Source organism: Scyliorhinus torazame, chromosome 2 (genome assembly GCF_047496885.1).
Source record: "Scyliorhinus torazame isolate Kashiwa2021f chromosome 2, sScyTor2.1, whole genome shotgun sequence".
Classification (NCBI taxonomy): domain Eukaryota; kingdom Metazoa; phylum Chordata; class Chondrichthyes; order Carcharhiniformes; family Scyliorhinidae; genus Scyliorhinus; species Scyliorhinus torazame.
The window spans coordinates 131,895,888-131,914,023 of record NC_092708.1 but is presented as its reverse complement, the minus strand read 5'-3'; the positions used below and the strand labels follow the sequence as shown (position 1 = coordinate 131,914,023).

Below are 18,136 nucleotides of genomic sequence, written 5' to 3'. Positions count from 1 at the left end.
TGTGCCCCACGAACACTGGCAGCGTACCTAGGAAATTTAAAGCTAGAATGTTCTCCTGGGATATAGGTGACGGTGGAATGCTCTTGGGTAGGGGCAGGCGACTTAATCCATCCACATTAGCAATTTGCATCCCAGGACGGCGCTGTAAAGTATAGTTGCAAGCTGCCAATAACAAGGCGCAATGCTGTACCCTCACTGAGGGTATGGACGGTATAGGTTTATCTTCCCTTAGCAGGCCCAGTAATGACTTGTGGTCAGTCACTCCGTTGAACGTTGATCATACTGGTGGAATTTCTTCACATCAAATATAACCGCTAAGCCCTTCTCCTCCATCTGGGCATAGTTTTGTTCTGCTTCAGAAAGGATCCTTGAAGCAAAGGGAATAGGGCATTCCGAACCATCTCCCATTTTGTGTCAGCACATTTAATTTACCCGGGTCAAAATGCACCAAGAGGTTTGAAGGCTGTAATGTTTGCTTTGTGACTCAGAAGGCTTTGTCTTGAGGCTCCCTCTATTGCCACCATTGATTCTCCCTTAATAACTGGTGTAATGATGCCAATATTGTGGCTAAATTCAAAATAAACCTTCCATTTTCATTGATCATACTGAGGAAGGATTTAAGCTTGCTGACATTTTTGGGTTCAGGGATATCTCATATTGCTTGGACCTTTTCTTCCAAGGGATGCAACCCTGTTGCATCAATGGAAAATCCTAGATACGTCACTTCTGAGGCCTGAAAAGTACATTTTTCATGTTTTAACCGCACTCCTGCATCACAAAACCTCTAGGCTGTTCATGTGTTCTTCTGGTGTAATGCGGGTGACTAGCACGTCATCAAGGTAAACCATCACTGGGAATGCCCTTGAAGATAGTGCAGGCTGAAGCAATGCTAAAGGGTGATCTAGTGTACTGGAAGAGGCCTTTGTGGGTATTGATAGCAGCAAACCTCTGAGATTCCTCATCCAACTCTAGTAGCAAGTAGACATGACTGAGGTCCAATTTGTAATAGGTGAGGACCCCGCCAGCTTAGCATAGAGGTCCTCAATTTGTGGAATGGGATACCAATCAACCTGGACAGGCTGATTTACGGTCAGTTTATAGTCTTCACAAATCTTTATCGAACGATCGGGTTTAAGGCAAGTTGCTATTTGGACCAGCTCTTCCAATCTCTAGCTCTGCTTCAACATTCTGATGCAATGCGTCTATATGTTCTGAAAAACTTGGGCATTAAATCCAAATTGAAATATGTCTTGGCTTTTATGCCCTTAATCCGGCCCAATTCTTTGCGGAAGACATCTTCGTACTTCCTTGAGATATATTTTGAAGATTGCCAGCCCGTTGAGCCTAATCTTCTGTAACCAGTCTCTTCTCAACAGACTGGATCTATGTCCTTCCATGACAACCAAAGGCTGATTGGCCTCCTGTCCTCTGTAGGCCACTGGCGTATTGGCTGTTCCGAGGATCTTCAGAATTCCGCAGTATATGTTCAAAGCTTGGCAGTAGTGCTCTTCAAGTTTAAAGACTGCCTTCCTGCACGAAGATATTGGAAAGTCTGCCCAACCATTACAGTCACTGAAGCCCTGGTTTCGACTATCATTTTAAGGGGTCTATCATTTACCCTTAAGATGATTTCAATTGGAGCCGTCTTATTCAGTTGGACTGCATTCAACCGATACATTGCATGCTGTTCTTCAGAGCTCTTCTCCACTGGATCAGAAATTGGCTAGCTGAAAGAAGACAGAGGGTGGTGGTTGATGGGAAATGTTCAGAATGGAGTTCAGTTGCAAGTGGAGTACCACAAGGATCTGTTCTGGGGCTGTTTGTCATTTTTATCAATGACCTAGAGGAAGGCGCAGAAGGGTGGATGAGTAAATTTGCAGACGATACTAAAGTCGGTGGTGTTGTAGATAGTGTGGAAGGATGTAGCAGGTTACAGAGGGATATAGATAAGCTGCAGAGCTGGGCTGAGAGGTGGCAAATGGAGTTTAATGTAGAGAAGTGTGAGGTGATTCACTTTGGAAGGAATAACAGGAATGCGGAATATTTGGCTAATGGTAAAGTTCTTGGAAGTGTGGATGAGCAGAGGGATCTAGGTGTCCATGTACATAGTTCCCTGAAAGTTGCCACCCAGGTTGATAGGGTTGTGAAGAAGGCCTATGGAATGTTGGCCTTTATTGGTAGAGGGATTGAGTTCCGGAGTCAGGAGGTCATGTTGCAGCTGTACAGAACTCTGGTACGGCCGCATTTGGAGTATTGCGTACAGTTCTGGTCACCGCATTATAGGAAGGACGTGGAGGCTTTGGAGCGGGTGCAGAGGAGATTTACCAGGATGTTGCCTGGTATGGAGGGAAAATCTTATGAGGAAAGGCTGATGGACTTGAGGTTGTTTTCGTTGGAGAGAAGAAGGTTAAGAGGAGACTTAATAGAGGCATACAAAATGATCAGGGGGTTGGATAGGGTGGACAGTGAGAGCCTTCTCCCGCGGATGGAAATGGCTGGCACGAGGGGACATAGCTTTAAACTGAGGGGTAATAGATATAGGACAGAGCTCAGAGGTAGGTTCTTTACGCAAAGAGTAGTGAGGCCGTGGAATGCCCTACCTGCTACAGTAGTGAACTCGCCAACATTGAGGGCATTTAAAAGTTTATTGGATAAACATATGGATGATAATGGCATAGTGTAGGTTAGATGGCTTTTGTTTCGGTGCAACATCGTGGGCCGAAGGGCCTGTACTGCGCTGTATCGTTCTATGTTCTATGTTCAGTGGCGCTGTGGACGGCTGCTGCTTTTCTTCTTTTTGCATTGGCATGCTTTGCCTCACACAGCAGCGTGCTTGAATGTGCCCCCTTCGGTTGCAGTGGAAACACTCGAGCTCCCGAATGTGGCAGATCTCTTGGGGATGGTTCTCCCCCTGCAATGATAGTTCTCCTCCCTGCAACCTCTAATTTGGGTTGACGTCCCGACTCCTTCCTGCTCCTTAGATTCCAGTCCTACCCTGAGAACAGTGTCTGGTTCTGCACTGTGCTTGTTTATCCCGCCGCAGACCTCCTGGCCATACCGTCCCATACCTGATTAACGTCCCTTTGAAGTTCAGTGGTACCTCTTTCGACGGTTGCCTGAATATCTCAACATAATTGTGGTCTCCACTAGCGCAACATATGACTAAGTACGGTCCTGAACTCTGTGCTGCTGGTGAAGTCTGGCTATGAAGGCTGAGACGGGCCCTTCATGGTCCCTCACTGCAGAGTGTCAGTAGAAGGATAATCGAGGACCTTGGGCTGAGCTGTTCATTAACTAATTTCACTATCTGATGAAAGGGCTTTGAGTCGGATGGCTTCGGGAACATGCGGTTCCAATCAAATTATACGTTTGGGGTGCGCAAACTGTCAGAAGTATCGCATTCTGTTTGTCCTCGTTTGTGATCGCGTTTGCAGTTTTAAAAACACGGCGCTGTTTGATGTACTGACTCAATCCTCAACCCCTTGGTCAAAATGGGTCTAATTTCCCAGCGATAGGCATTTCCACTAATTGTTTAAATAATTCTGACTTTTGCTGGAGCTTTCCACTTTCTCAGCTGTTCTTTCCATTCCATCCTCGTTGCCAATGTGATGGCTCAATACATGCACTGGAGGCTTCCAGGAGTTAACAAAGGGGTTTATTGATGAAAGGCAGTTAGCTAACAGGTATAGAACACGATGCAACTGGTCTTAACACTTGCTCCCAAGGTCCTGCACAAACTCCATATTGGCTGGGGTTCACGTGCTCAACCCCAAGTTGGTCATGTGGCCCGTGGAGTCCGCCCCTTTAAAGGGGCTGTGCTACCACACCTAGCAATCCTTCAGTTGTTGAGATGGCTCACCACCACCTTTCAAAGGGTAATTTCAAAGTGGTGGTGGCACTGTTTAGCACTCTTGCTTCACAGTGTTTGATTCCCAGTTTGGGTCACTGTCTGTGTGGAATCTGCAAGTACTCCCTGTGTCTGCGTGGGTTTCCTACGGGTGCTCCGGTTTATCCTATAAATCTGAAAAGACATGCTTGTTAGGTGAATTGGACATTCTGAATTCTCCCTCAGTGTACTCGAACAGGTGCCTGAATGGGGCGACTTGCGGCTTTTCACAGTGACTTCATTGCAGTGTTAATGCAAGCCTATTTGTGACACTAATAAAGATTTTTATTTAAATTAAAGGTAGAAGGGGTAGCGTGGGGTAGGATGGAGGAGGAATCTTGTAAGGAGTTTAGTTTGAGGGCTATGGTGACGGCAGCATTGCCAATGGCTCCGAGTAGGTATTCCGGGAGCCCAGTGGTGCAGTCCACGCTGAAGATATGGAATTAGCTGAGGCGGCATTTTAGGATGGAAGGGATGCTGGTGCTAACGCCACTGTGCAAGAACATGGGTTTGAGCCAGGAGGGATGGATAATGTTTACAGGAGGTGGAGGGAACTGGGGCTGGTCAAGGTGAGAGCTTTGTATTTGGAAGAAGGGTACGCCAGTCTGGAGGAGCTAAGGGAGAAGTTAGAGCTGCCGAGGGGTAGTGAGTTCAGATATCTGCAGGTTAGGGACTTTGAGTGAAAGGTCTGGAGGTGGTTCCCTAGGTTGCCGGGATACACCCTGCTGGAGCAACTGCTGCTTCTGGATGTGGAAGGGAAGGATTGGGGGATATATACAAGTGGCTGGGGGAGCAGGGAGGTGAGCAGGTGGTGAAGATCAAGGAGAAATGGGAAGTGGAGTTGGGAGGAGAGATCAATTGGAGAGTATGAGGTGAGGCACTGCGAAGGGTAAACGGGACCACCTCTTGTGCAAGGATGAGCCTGATGCAGTTTAAGGTGGTGCACAGGGTGCATATGACTCGGGTGAGAATGAGTGGGTTCTTTCAGGGGTTAGATGAATGTGAGAGGTGTGGGTGGGGGTCAGCGAATCTCACACATGTTTTGGGATTGCGAAAAATTGGGAAGATTCTGGGTGGGAGTGTTACATAGATACATAGAAGATAGGAGCACGAGGAGACCTTTTGACCCTTTGAGCCTGCTCCGCCATTCATCACGATCATGGCTGATCCAACTCAAGAGCCTAATCCTGCTTTCTCCCCATAGCCTTTGATCCCATTCGCCCCAAGTGCCATATCCAGCCGCCTCTCGAATATATTCAATGTTTTAGCATCAACTACTTCCTGTGGTAATGAATTCCACAGGCTCCCCATTCTGTGTGAAGAAATGTCTCCTTATCTCTGTCCGGAATGGTTTACCCTGAATCCTCAAGCTGTGACCTCTGGTTCTGGACACACCTATCATTGGTAACATTTTCCCTGCATCTACCCTGTCTAGTCCTGTTAGAATTTTATAAGTCTCTATGAGACCCCCCTCATTCTTCTGAACTCCAGCGAGAACAATCCCACCCTAGTCAATCTCTCCTCATATGACAGTCCCGCCATCCCTGGAATCAGTCTGGTAAACCTGAATGTATTTTATTACAAACGTGTTCACGGTCTTAGCCAGGGTAGTGGAGCAGGAGGTGGACCCAGACCCTTTGGTTGCGATATTTGGGGTTTCAGAGAAGCTGGAGCTCATGGAGAGGAGAAAGGCCTATGTCGAGGCCTTCGCCTCTCTGATTGCACGGTGGCAAATTTTACTGGAGTGGCAGTCAGCATCGCCACCAGAGGTAGCGGCTTGGTTGGGGGACCTGTATGACTTCCTGCGGTTAGAGAAGATAAAGTATGAGTTAAGGGGCTCAGCAGGGGCATTTGAGAAAAGGTGGGGGATGTTTGAGGAGCTATTTGTCGCAGGGGGGTGGTGGGGGAGGGGAGGGGGTGGGTGGGGGAGGGGTGTGTGTGTGTGCAGGGTGAAAAAGGGGGAAAATCTGTGCAGGCTGTATAATTGATTGTTGGGGAGTATGTTTCCCGGGGTGTTTATGTACTGTAACCTGTTTTGATAACATGTCTGTAATAAAATAGACTTTTAAAAAAAAATTAGAGATGGTCAACAAATGTTGGCCTTGCCAATGACACTCTCATCCCATGAAATAATTTTTTAATAATTAGCACTAGGAAAGACTTCCAACATTCAGCCATAATATGGTCTGCAACCATGAAAGAGCACCATGCAAGTGTGAGTTCACTTTCCTGGCTGCTGCCATGACTGCTTCATACTCTGGCTGTCCAAGGTATTGCAGCTCTTCATTCCCCCCCAGTTTTGCCTTTACAGAATTTAAGCTGTCATGTCTGGCATCATGTGTCAATGTTTACAGTGTCTTCCAAAAATTGCAAAGTGATCGCTTTTCAGCCTTTTGGCTAAGATTGAGCGCGAGGTCAGGTGTAATGCATGGACCTGGTATGCCTCTCTTGTGGGGACCATGAATTGGATTCATGGTCCCCACATTGGATTCAATTTGAATTGGTTTTTGGAGCAGGCAAGGAGCTCTATTTGGGGTTTGGCTTTGTCCCTCTGATAAACGAATTTTTAAAAAAGTTACAAAGTGCACATTTACAAGTGAAGCAATCCCCAGTGAATCATTATGTCCTGCCCAACTGGTTTCCAATGAGGCAGTCATTCTGGTCATGAAGGATCCAGTGGGGGTGCCTCAAAGGCTGTTGCACCTGTGTCAATGCAGGCATAGTCTCCATCATAGAGCTCTGCTGGCTGCATTGATGATGCCACATTTGAGGGAATACGGAGGCGATGATGATGGCTCCGGGGTGTGGAAGCCTCATCCTCTTTGGTGATGGCCTCAGCCCTTGGATGGTTCTCTAGATGGCTGGAGGAGTCCACCTGTTGGGCACAACTGGCATCCATTCCAAAGATCTTTGTGTCATCAAAGCCCTGATTCATCAATGTTACAGAGAGTGGTAAGCATTCTGTTTGTCAATATGTTGCGCCTGCATCCACTATGTCCCATATATTTCTACATATGCCCATTTTCTCAATGGAAGAGCTCATACGTTCAAAGTCATGATGGCACACATAACTAAATGGACTCCACCATTCCAATCCATGATCCTGCACTGCCTCGGGGAACTCTTGACATGTTGATATAGCTGTTGCTGTTGGTCTAAGTAGAGCCACTTTTCTTTTTACTCCTGCGGGCCCTGCACCTGGCACAGCTGAGCATGGCTGCATTTTGTTTTTAATTGGCTCCTTCATGGGATGTGGGCATCACTGGCTAGGCCAGCATTTATTGCCCAATCCCTACATTTCCCTTAAGAAGGTATGTCCTCCATTCCCTGAGGGGACTACCCATAGCTACCAACTCCTGATCTATGGTGTCATGCTCTTCACCAGTGTCACTCTTTCTAACTGCATGTAAGGACCAACAATGTGAGTGTATCTGCACTGGTAGAAGGTGTGAGTGTATCTGCACTGGTAGAAGGCGTGTGTGTATGTATGTGTCTGTGCATGATGTGCTGGTTCTGCTGTTTTGGTTTCATGCGATAGACCCTGTGCCTTCACAGGACTTGGGCTTTCTTCCTCCATGCCAGAACCTGTGGGAGTCACGAAAAGTAATCATGAAGTAGCCTGTAATAGCAGATCCCTCACCAATGCTGAGGCTCCCCAATGCGGTTGAATCTTTGACACACTGGGAGGAGTGAATTCCATCCCCTTAATCTACAGATTGCACTTTTCACCCTCTCATCCAGATATGCCCACCATCTCTTTTTCCCTGAATTGCTCCTACAAGGTGTTCCTGGCTCCATGGCTCCCTCCTGTGACAATGTGGAAATGTGACACTCCTCTTCCTGTCAGAACACTCTCCCTGGCATCATGAGCCCTTTTCTCCTGGAAGGACAAAAGAGAGATGAGGTATTGCTGGCCTTTCTGACCAGTGCCAGCGACTTATCGACATAAGCTGGCAAATCCTCAACAGTGCTGGGGCTCTGAGCCTTACTGAGATATCAGTAAATACCCTTGACATGCATTGCTCTCCTGTTCAGAAGCAACATTTGCCTTCAGAAAGTAATTGAACCTTTTATGCCACTGGACCTAGTTCCTATGGACCACACATCTGCTGCTGACTTTCTCAGCCATGGTATCATTGTTTGGCTTGGTGGCCTTCTTCCATCCTCTGGAAAGAGGACCTCTCTTCTCTCCCTCATACTTCCAGGAAGACCTCAAGATTAGCATCGGAGAATGAATGGACTGCCCTGTTCCAGGTGCTAGGCCTGTGCTCCTGACTCCCTGGTGAATGTATCTTTTAAATTGGGCCTGTACTTGGAGTTCCACACCATCAGCGCTAATTGGCTGCTTAGACCACCTCCACATAAAGCACAAATGGTGATTACTCACTCCCACCCAAGGCTGGGATCAGGACCACAAAACAGTCCCGACATTGGGGCCCTGACCCAGGAGGGAAAATCCCATTTGATGCTTCTCCATATTAAAGGTGGTAAATAAATGCATGTTGTTGTTGTTGAGTAAAGTAATTGTATGTGCAGGTTAATAAAACTGTACAGAAATTAAAATATAAACTGAAACGATAAGCAACAGTGTACGTGAGCACAAAACTGTCAGTGAATTATGAATTTTTATTTCTTGTGTAGGTCGTAGTACTTCAAAAAAATCAGCAAAACGCAACGCTGCAGAAAAGATGGTTGCCAAACTACAGAATATTCCTGCTGATTGGAAACAGGGAAATAAAGGCACTGCTGATGACATTTCATTGGTAAGAGTATGATAAAATGTTTGAGGCATGTAGTAAGAGGTTTACAGTTCGATAAGTTTGCAGCAGTTTGGGATGTGGTTACAGTTCTGACAAAGTTGAAATCTGAGACTGACCATCACCTGACCATCAAGCAAAGAACTTGCGTGGAAGGTGAGTTTAAAATCCGGAAAAGCACAAATCGATTTGAGTAGTTTTAAAAAAGTTAAAAATTTTCAGCTTCATTGCTAGTGGTACGAATTAAAGTATCGAATAGTATTTCCATCTCAGATTTTTTTTCATCATAACAGAAAATAGAAGAATGGTAACAAGGATGTCGTGCTGTTGATTTAGTTGATCTTCACTGTCCTTGATCGCCCTGAGCCCCATTTCCAGATTAGAGGCTGCTTCCAGTGCTCCTGCAAATTATTCATAAGAACCCAAACAATTTTCATTTGTTTCTAACTGATAAATCTTGATGTGTGACTGCAATGCAGTGTCTCATGGCTTTGCTTTTTCCAGAATATTCCTCACCTCTGATCAGGGGAATTTAAACGTAACCAGAAAATCAACTGGCATATTGCCTTTAGTTCTGACATTAACATTAGGAAGGTTCTGACAACCTGGTCAGTGAACCCCATTAATTACAGGATAACACTAGGAGTGAGAGTTATGGCTGATTCATGTAGATTTGTCAGCAGGAAATATATGCTAACCCCAACACAATTGGAGAGATTTGATGGATATGTTTAGATACTAAACATTACTTATTTTTTTAAAAAGCCAGGACTTTCCACATATTTTGCCTTTGTGGGCCAGTTAAGCATATAGCATAGATCCTCTTGGGTCCCCATTGATAGATAAAGTTAATAGATACTTGATTAATTTCAATTTTTGTAAACTACCGACAGACAGAAATTTAGGATTTAGGATTCACCAAGCAAGATGGAAGCAATACTAGAGACGATTTCCAAACCTTCAGGCCCTCAAAATTCAAAAAGTAGAAACCAACAGCGTAGGAACTGTAAATGGATATGTGGGTTGTTTGGACATCCATAATAAGTTATGGAGCAAGTGTATCTTTTAAGTTGGGTACCTGAAACTCGTAGAAAAGTTAGAACAGCCAAATCGAAACATTTGGTCTAAATTTGATCAAGTGGAGAGTAAATGTTTTACCTTTAATTTTTGCAAGAATAAGCTAAATCACTTAATTCTTTTTAAAAATATTTTTATTCAAGGCTTTTCACATACACAAAATATCAGAAGACCAACAACAAATCGCCAACATCACCCCCATACCAACACCCCACCAAATCCTGCCTTCCCAATTTTTACCCCCTTATCCCCTCCGCCCCCACCCACCACCTCGCTGACCCCTCAATCCTCCTTGAAGAAATCGATGAATGGCTTCCATACTGGGTGAACCCCTCTACCGACCCCTGCAAAGCGAACCTGACCTTCTCAGGAATTCTGCCAGATCACTCACCCATATCCCTGCCTTCGGTGGCTCTGAGCCCCAACAACACAAAAAATCCGTCTCCGGGCTATTGAGGAAAAGGCCAATACATCGGTCTCTCTCTGCACTTGGGACTCCCAGATCTTCCGACACACCAAACATCGCCACCTTCGGAGTCCAGGCCACCCCCACACCCAGAACCTCAGAAATAACATCCGAGAAACCCTTCCGTCTTGGAGACATCCAAAACACATGGGCGTGTGACACCTGTCTTTCACCCCCACAAGAACCTACTCATCCTCGCCACCATCATGTGGGCCCCAATGTACTATCTTAAACTGGATGAGGCTTAATCTTGTACACGACGAGGACGCGTTTGCCCTCCGCAAGGATTCTACCACATCCAGGCCCGCACCTCCCCTCCCAACTCCTCCTCCCACTTGCGCTTAATCTCCTCCACCGGAGTACCCTCCCTCTCATTCAATTCCTTAAATATCCAACACCTTCCCCTCCCCTATACCGTCCTCTGACAGCAACTTGTCCTGCAACACCGAAGGCGGCAGCCCTGGGAAGGACGGCAACTCCTCACAAAATCCCTCACCAGCAGGTACCTAAAGCCGTTCCCCTTGGGCAGCTCATATCAATTCCTCCAACTCCTCCTGCCCCACAAACGTGCCCTCTATAAACAAGTCCCTAAAGTACTCCGTGGCCACCTGCCTCCACCCCCAGAACCTCTCATCCAGCCCCGCCGGCACAAACCTACAGTTGTCGCATATCGGTGCCCACAACCTCATGCCCTCCAGCCCAATATGTTGCCTCCACACCCGTAACACCGAAATTACCACTGGGCTCACTGAGTACCTGACCGGCGAGAACGGGAGAGATGCCAACAACAGTGTCCTCAAACTCGTCTTCCTACAAAATGCCGGCTCCATCCGCTCTCTCTTCCTCAGTATTGCTATGTTCTACGCCCAATAATAATTAATCAGATTCGGCAACGCCAGCCCCCCAACTCGGCCCCTCCAGAGGAACACCTGCCTCACCCGTGGCTCTCTTTCCCCCCCCCCCTCCCCCAAAACCCTGAAAATTTTCCCATTGACCTTCCTGAAAAGGGACTTGGGAACAAATGATGATGTTCTGGAACAAGAACCTGGGCAGCACCGTCCTTTTCACTGCCTGCATGCACTTAGCCAGTGATAGCGGCAACATATCCCACCTCTTAAAATCCACCTTCATTCCCTCTACAAATCATGCCAAGTTCAATTTATGTAGTTGGGCCCAGCTCTGCGCTACCTGGATTCCTAAATATCTAAAACACGTCCCCACCACCCTGAACAGCAACTGACCTAACCTCCTCTCTTGCCCTCTAGCATTGATCGGAAACACCTCTCTCTTTCCAATGTACAATTTGTATCCCGATATCCGGCCAAATGCCCACCAAAATCTCCATAATCCCTCCAGTGTCATCCACCGATTCAGAGATACTTTACTAGATCATCTGCATATAGTGAGACTATGCTCGGCACCCCACCGCTCAATTGCTTGCCAACCTCTCAACGCCTTATGCGGCATTGCCAACTGCTCTATCGCCAAGGTGAAAAGCAACGGGAAGATTGGGCACTCCTGTCTCGTCTCACGATGTAACCTAAAGTACCCCAAACTCATCCGATTCTTCTGGACACTCGCCACCGACGCCCTGTACAATAGCTGATCCCAAACCTCAAACCCCTGCCCAAACCTGAACCACTCCAGCAAATACGCCCCATTAACCCACTCTAGATCCGTCACCACCTTCCCCCTCTTGTCCCTCACCCTACCAATATCCCTCGTTGCTGCCTGCTTCCTCAAATGATTGGCCAGCATCCTGCTCTCCTTTTCCCTGCACTGCCCCTCTGCAACTTCCCCACCCCTTTCCCGTGGACACTAACCCAAACTCCATCTGGAGCCTCTGCCTCTCCTTTAACAACCGCTAATCACGCGCCACCAAGTACCTCCGATCGACCATCAGAATCTTCTCTACCAGCTCCCGCTCTCTCTCTTCTCCTCTCTATGCACCGAATTGAAATAAATTCCCCCCTAACTACCGCCTCAAGTGCCTCCCACAATGTGGCGGCTGTGACCTTCCCCCATATTGTTCAATTCCACATACCCCCGAATAGCAGCCTAAATCACTTAATTCTATGTACTTCAGATATCTGAAGATAAATGGAATGGTGCAAGAGGAATGATGTCGGTAAACAGCTGGGTCCTGCTAAGAAATTCATCTGGAGAAAAAATTAATCAACTGAGGAGGAGTCCACTCAGCATTCCCAACACTGACTACAGTCAGATGTTGGCAGAAGTGATGGAAGAGCAAGGATTTGATACCTCCTACCTGGACATAGGTATGTAAATTATAACAGTCTGTCACCTTAAATAATGTAAAATATTCAGCTCCATTTTGAGAAGTGAAAATCGTTAGCTATTAAAATGGAATACCCAGTCAGAATATTTGGGAAACCACAAATGTTCAATCAGGAGTCTACTAGTCATTTTGTAATTCTTATGTTGATTGAAAGTTGCAATTCAGCACTAAGGCTAATCTTGCTATCATCTGCAAACCTTCCATTTTTCCTCACCAATAAATAATCTGGAGATCTTGTGGCACAGTGGTTAGCATCCCTAGAGCCAGAAGCTCTGGTTCAATTCCCACTCCCAAGAAGACTGGATGGCCAAGGAAGGTGTTTTCATCATGTGGCTAAACAGGTTGAGTAAATTCTTCCAATCTATGTCAATGGCAGGCTGTAAGAGTGGAAGAGATTCCTGGTCAGCTATCTAGAGCCCCTGCATGAAAAGTGTATGTAGTCACAGCAACAGGGACTCCTTTTGGAGTCAGTTAGCTAGATGACTGCTGTGTTGATCAGATTGGTGTCAACAGCATGGATTCAATCCTTGTTCTGGCTGGGATAGATTCGGGATTGGCCTCCTTGTCGTACCCGGGGTTGAGGTCACTGTGGGTTGGACCTGCCTTTGGACACAGAACTGAAAGAGGAGAATTAATCTACATCAATCTTATTTACCATAATTGTATGTGCACACTATATTGGTATGTTAGGTTTTATTCATATAATAACAAACTATTTTTACCCAAATCATTTTTTGAAATGGGTCCCAAAGGATCTTGATATCAATACAAAGTCAGATGATGATTGCAATTGGTTTTTAACTGCACTGATTGTAACCTGTGTTCATTTCAAATGTAAGAACACTTACAACACCAGGTTAAAGTCCAACAGGTTTGTTTCGAATCACTAGCTTTCGGAGCATTGCTCCTTCCTCAGGTGAATGAAGATGTGGGTTCCAGAAACACATATAGACAAATATATGTCTATATATAAATGTTTCTGGAACCCACCTCTTCATTCACCTGAGGAAGGAGCAGTGCTCCGAAAGCTAGTGATTCGGAACAAACCTGTTGGACTTTAACCTGGTCTTGTAAGACTTCTTACTGTGCTCACCCCAGTCCAACGCCGGCATCTCCACATCATTTCAAATGGGTCTTGACTATTCATAACTATGACTAGATGGGAGGTTACCTTCTCATTATATAAGAAACAGCTTGTGAATATTTCAAGTGAAACACCTTCTACGAGGCCACTTGATTATTTGTTTAATTTGGGGGAAAAAATAATTGCATTTTCTTTGTTGCAGATGAGCTGACTGTGAATGGTCAGTATCAGTGTTTAGCTGAACTCTCAACTCAGCCAGTTACCGTATGCCATGGTACTGGAATTTCTCGTAGTAATGCTCACAATGATGCTGCCCACAACGCACTGCAATATTTGAAGATTATGGCTGAAAGAAATTAAGAAAACATTCATGTTTCATCTACATTACCCTGGAAGAGAAATAAGCAATTTGGAGAGAAGTATTTTTCTAAATTACATGATTGAAATACAGCTTGAGATTGTTAAAGACTGACATAGAGTAGCATATGTATGTACATGCACACAACCATCAGTTTTGAGTGTGTCCTTCGCATTAAAAGTCTGAAAAGACCTATACTATTTTAAGGAATTGCCGTAATACCTTAGAGAAGCAATTTATCAAGAAACTGATTTTAAAATGTTTCTCCCCAGCCCTGTCCCTCTGTGACAAATGCATGTCTTATTAGAATTTTATTTATGGAAAGTAAAATAGTCAGACAAGTCTTCCTATTTATATTTTAGTTTGTCATTTTTGTCCAGTAGAAATACATGTTTGAAGATGAATGACACCAGTTAATTTAAAATAACTCTGAAATATTCAGCAGAGTTTTATTAACTCAAAACTAAAGTTTAAAAAAAAAAATTAAAAATCAGTTGTATAATGTTAGTTAACGGCTTCATTACTAACTCTACAGCTCCCTGTCCTGTGTGGTGTGATTTAAGTTGGGAGCAGACAGAGGGATTCATTTGGACCTCTTTCCACCCTCGTGTCCTAGCTTGTCACTTTACTGCAAGATTTGTTTAATTATATTTTGAGGAAGCTTAGCTGTCCAAAAAATACTTGTAATCAGTTTTTAATAATACAGTTTTTAATAATCTTTATTGTCACAAGTAGGCTTACATTACTGCAATGAAGTTACTGTGAAAAGCTCCTAGTCGCCACATTCCGGCACCTGTTCGTATACACAGAAGGAGAATTCAGAATGTCCAAATCTCTAATAGTACGTCTTTCGGGACTTGTGGGAGGAAACCGGAGCACCTGGAGGAAATCCACGCAGACACGTGGAGAATGTGCAGACTCTGCACAGACAGTGACTCAAGCTGGGAATAAATTTGACATGTAACAAAACTTTTGCCGGTGAATATTGAGGCCCAGTTTCATTGTAACTGATCTTCCGGTGCGGTGGCACAGTGGATAGCACTGCTGCCTCACAGCTCTGAAGTCCCAGGTTCGATCCCAGCTCTGGGCCACGTCCGTGTGGAGTTTGCACATTCTCCCCGTGTTTGCATGGGTTTCGCCCCCACAACCCAAACGGTGTGCAGGGCAGGTGGATTGGCTATGCTAAATTGCCCCTTAATTGGAAAAAATGAATTGGGTACTCTAAATGTATTTTAAAAAAACTGATCTTCAGGTTACTCCTGAATTTTCAGATGTTTTTTCAATAGAACCCATAGTGTACTTTTTAAAAAGTAGGAATATAAAAAATACATTTTCATAGCTTTATAAATAGATTTGTGCTAACATTGTGTGGGAAAGAATATACCAAGATTTATTTATTTATATTTTCTTTGCAGCTTTCCCATCAGTTTTTTAAAAAACTTTTCAACAGGTTAACAATCGGAAAATATATTTCCATAACTCAACTAGATCGTCTAGGATGCTGTATCATGCAGGAATTGGATTTTCTCCTATTATTAAAAGTAATACTGGCTATTGACTGAAAGCTATTTTAAAAGTTTAAGCATGTATGTGCTCCAAACAGCATTTGGTTGCACTAATTCCTGCTCCACGGAAACCATGTTGATTTATGATAACCGTTCTTGTACAAGCAAAATAATCTACCCCCAACATCTCTGGAAAGCCATCTAATGATTGACTGTGGTGAACTATATGCTTGTAAGCATGCGTTGTTTTCAGTATTTGTATATTAAAGAAAAGGTATTTACAAAAATAGTATTGATAATTATATAAATCCACCTGTAGACTTAATTATGTAAATAATTAGTAGTTTCAGTAATTTTGTATCCGATCGATTCACGAGAGCCAGTTAGGAGCCTCAGGAAACTTATCTCCTTGGCATAGACCTCATGTTTCAGGCTTTCCATTGTCTGATATCAATGTGGCATTGTTTCTGTAATTTATACTTCAGGAGCTATGAGAACTTTAGCTGTGTTATCAAGTGCTGTAATTTAATTGGAAAACAGAAGAGATGAATAAAAGTATTGTGTAAAAAACAGGTGTATTTATTTTGCTTGTAAACAATGGCCTGAAATGGGGCCGAAATGACCCGGTCTCCAATGTGGTGGGAACACACCATCTACCTTGCTGTACTTAAATGTTATGGGATTTAATTAGTGGAAATAATATTTTAGTTAGATTCGCTCTCTTTGCAGGACCCAGTCTTGGGTGCTTGAACACACCAGCAGTTCACTTGTCACGTGTTAAACTTGCACAGCACAACTAGTAGGTCTTACCCGACTAAACAACAAGAGTGCCTCTTTCAACCCTACATTAAAAGAATGTGAGGTGTCCGACCTTCTTGATTGCTCCAGCTAACAAATTGTTGTCTTCCTCTTCATATGCCTGTGGATCTCTACTACTGTTGCAGCAGATTGATTTGCAGCAGATTGATTTTCACTTCTGTTTCCAGATGTGCTTGACTAAGGCCTGAAAGCAGTAAAACCTCCACTGCCAGTGTTGGTAACTCAAATGACCTCTTTCTCCCCACCCCCCCCCCCAAAATCCTGCTAGTGTATGCCTGAATTTCTGGCCAATGTGTCCATAGAATGTTCTGCCCATGTGCATAAATGCAAACAAAAGAAATCCTTACCCAAATTACTTGTGAATGATTTATTTCCAAGGAGACAAACTGGAGATTAGTCCTTTTTCTACTAAAGTATACTTTAAGAAACTCACTTCAAGCTCAAAATCATAAGGATTGATACACTACTAAATGGTTAACATCACAACTATTGAGCATGTTTCTAAATGGGTGCTGACATGTTGAAGATAGCTTAATGAAATGGAATATCATGTAAAAAAGGAATACATTTATACACTATTTTAAATCTTATTGATATGGAGCATATTGCAACCTTGTTCATTATTTACTTGTCACACTATGTGCTCAGGTCATGCACAAAAGGCAATTAAACTCTTCTAGTACATGCAGGAAATAAGTGCAACATGTTAGGCTGTAGATTATCAATTATGGAAAGGCAATAAGGCATAATTGAAATAGACAATTACTTATCTAGTAAAAGGAATAATATGAAATTCTACCTTGTATGTGGTGGGGAAGTCAAAAAATTCTAAGGAATTCAAGTTCCGTGTCAATAAAGCTTGAAAAACATTACCAGCAATACCACTATTTTATTGTACCATTATTGCAAGTAGCCGATAGATACTGACAAGATCTAAAATAATTTAAAGCTTGGCATATTAATTTACTGACTAGGTACCCTGTATTTCTCTGCACCACTTGAGTCTTGCTATTATGGCTTAGACTACCTGAACTAGAATGACACTAGCCTTTACACAAGTCTGAGAACATGCACCAACAGATTCAAAAATAACTTCTTCCACGCTGTTCCTAGACTACTGAACTGATCTCTCTACGCATCTTCTCTACAGTTGTAGCACTATATTCTATATGCTTCACCCGATGTCTATGTATTTACCGTATGTCCTTTGTTTTCTATGTATGGAGCGATCTGCGTGGACCGCACACCGAACAATACTTTTAACTATACACGTGACAATAAATAAATCTAAATCAACACAACCATCCCATAAATTCTCTTAAGCTATAATTTAGAACAAAATTGAAAACTGAAATTTGGATGACAAAAAATAGGTTGAATTTTAGCTATACTTGTCTAGTTTTGGAGAGCTCATGCAGTTTGCATTTATATACTAAGATTGACAGAGAATGGAGTTGGTATACAAAATAATATAACTACATACTGTACCAGTTATAGAACCAGAAACCAATGAATGCAATACATAATTTACTCATAATAGCTGCAAAACATTATAAAGCAATTGTTAAATTAACAAATGCCAGCACCTTAGTAATTATATTTCACTTAATAATTAACTTGGAGGATATCTATTACTGAAAAAACTATTTTTGATTCAACAGAGCCTAAAGGGACTCAAAGATGAAAGATCCCAATTGAATTAAATAAGAGGACCATCGGCCGAATTACTATTTCTTGTTTTTACCTTCTTATGCTGCACTTCTACTACTTTGCATACAGCTTACATCTCCTAAAGTTTAGTAGGAATTGATTTTCTATTTCTCAGAGAAAACCTTTGGCTGCCACTAACCAAAGAGCTCAAGACTGAAGGAAAAACAATCCATAG

The 18,136-nt window shown here is 43.7% G+C and overlaps 1 protein-coding gene across 3 annotated transcripts in view; it reads left to right on the top strand.

Annotated features, from left to right (window-relative positions):
- LOC140392016 (interferon-inducible double-stranded RNA-dependent protein kinase activator A homolog A-like) overlaps nt 1–16,018 on the top strand; it is a 62,346-nt gene extending 46,328 nt beyond the window's left edge. For 2 of the 3 annotated variants that reach the window (XM_072477167.1, XM_072477182.1), the window contains exons 6-8: nt 8,528–8,649; nt 12,273–12,465; nt 13,772–16,018. In XM_072477167.1, the coding sequence (XP_072333268.1) occupies nt 8,528–8,649; nt 12,273–12,465; nt 13,772–13,929 (473 nt within the window). In that variant the 3' untranslated portion in view covers nt 13,930–16,018. The remainder of the gene's footprint in view (nt 1–8,527; nt 8,650–12,272; nt 12,466–13,771) is intronic. The other variant, XR_011935227.1, reaches the window with a different exon arrangement.
- The last annotated feature ends 2,118 nt before the right edge of the window (nt 16,019–18,136 follow it).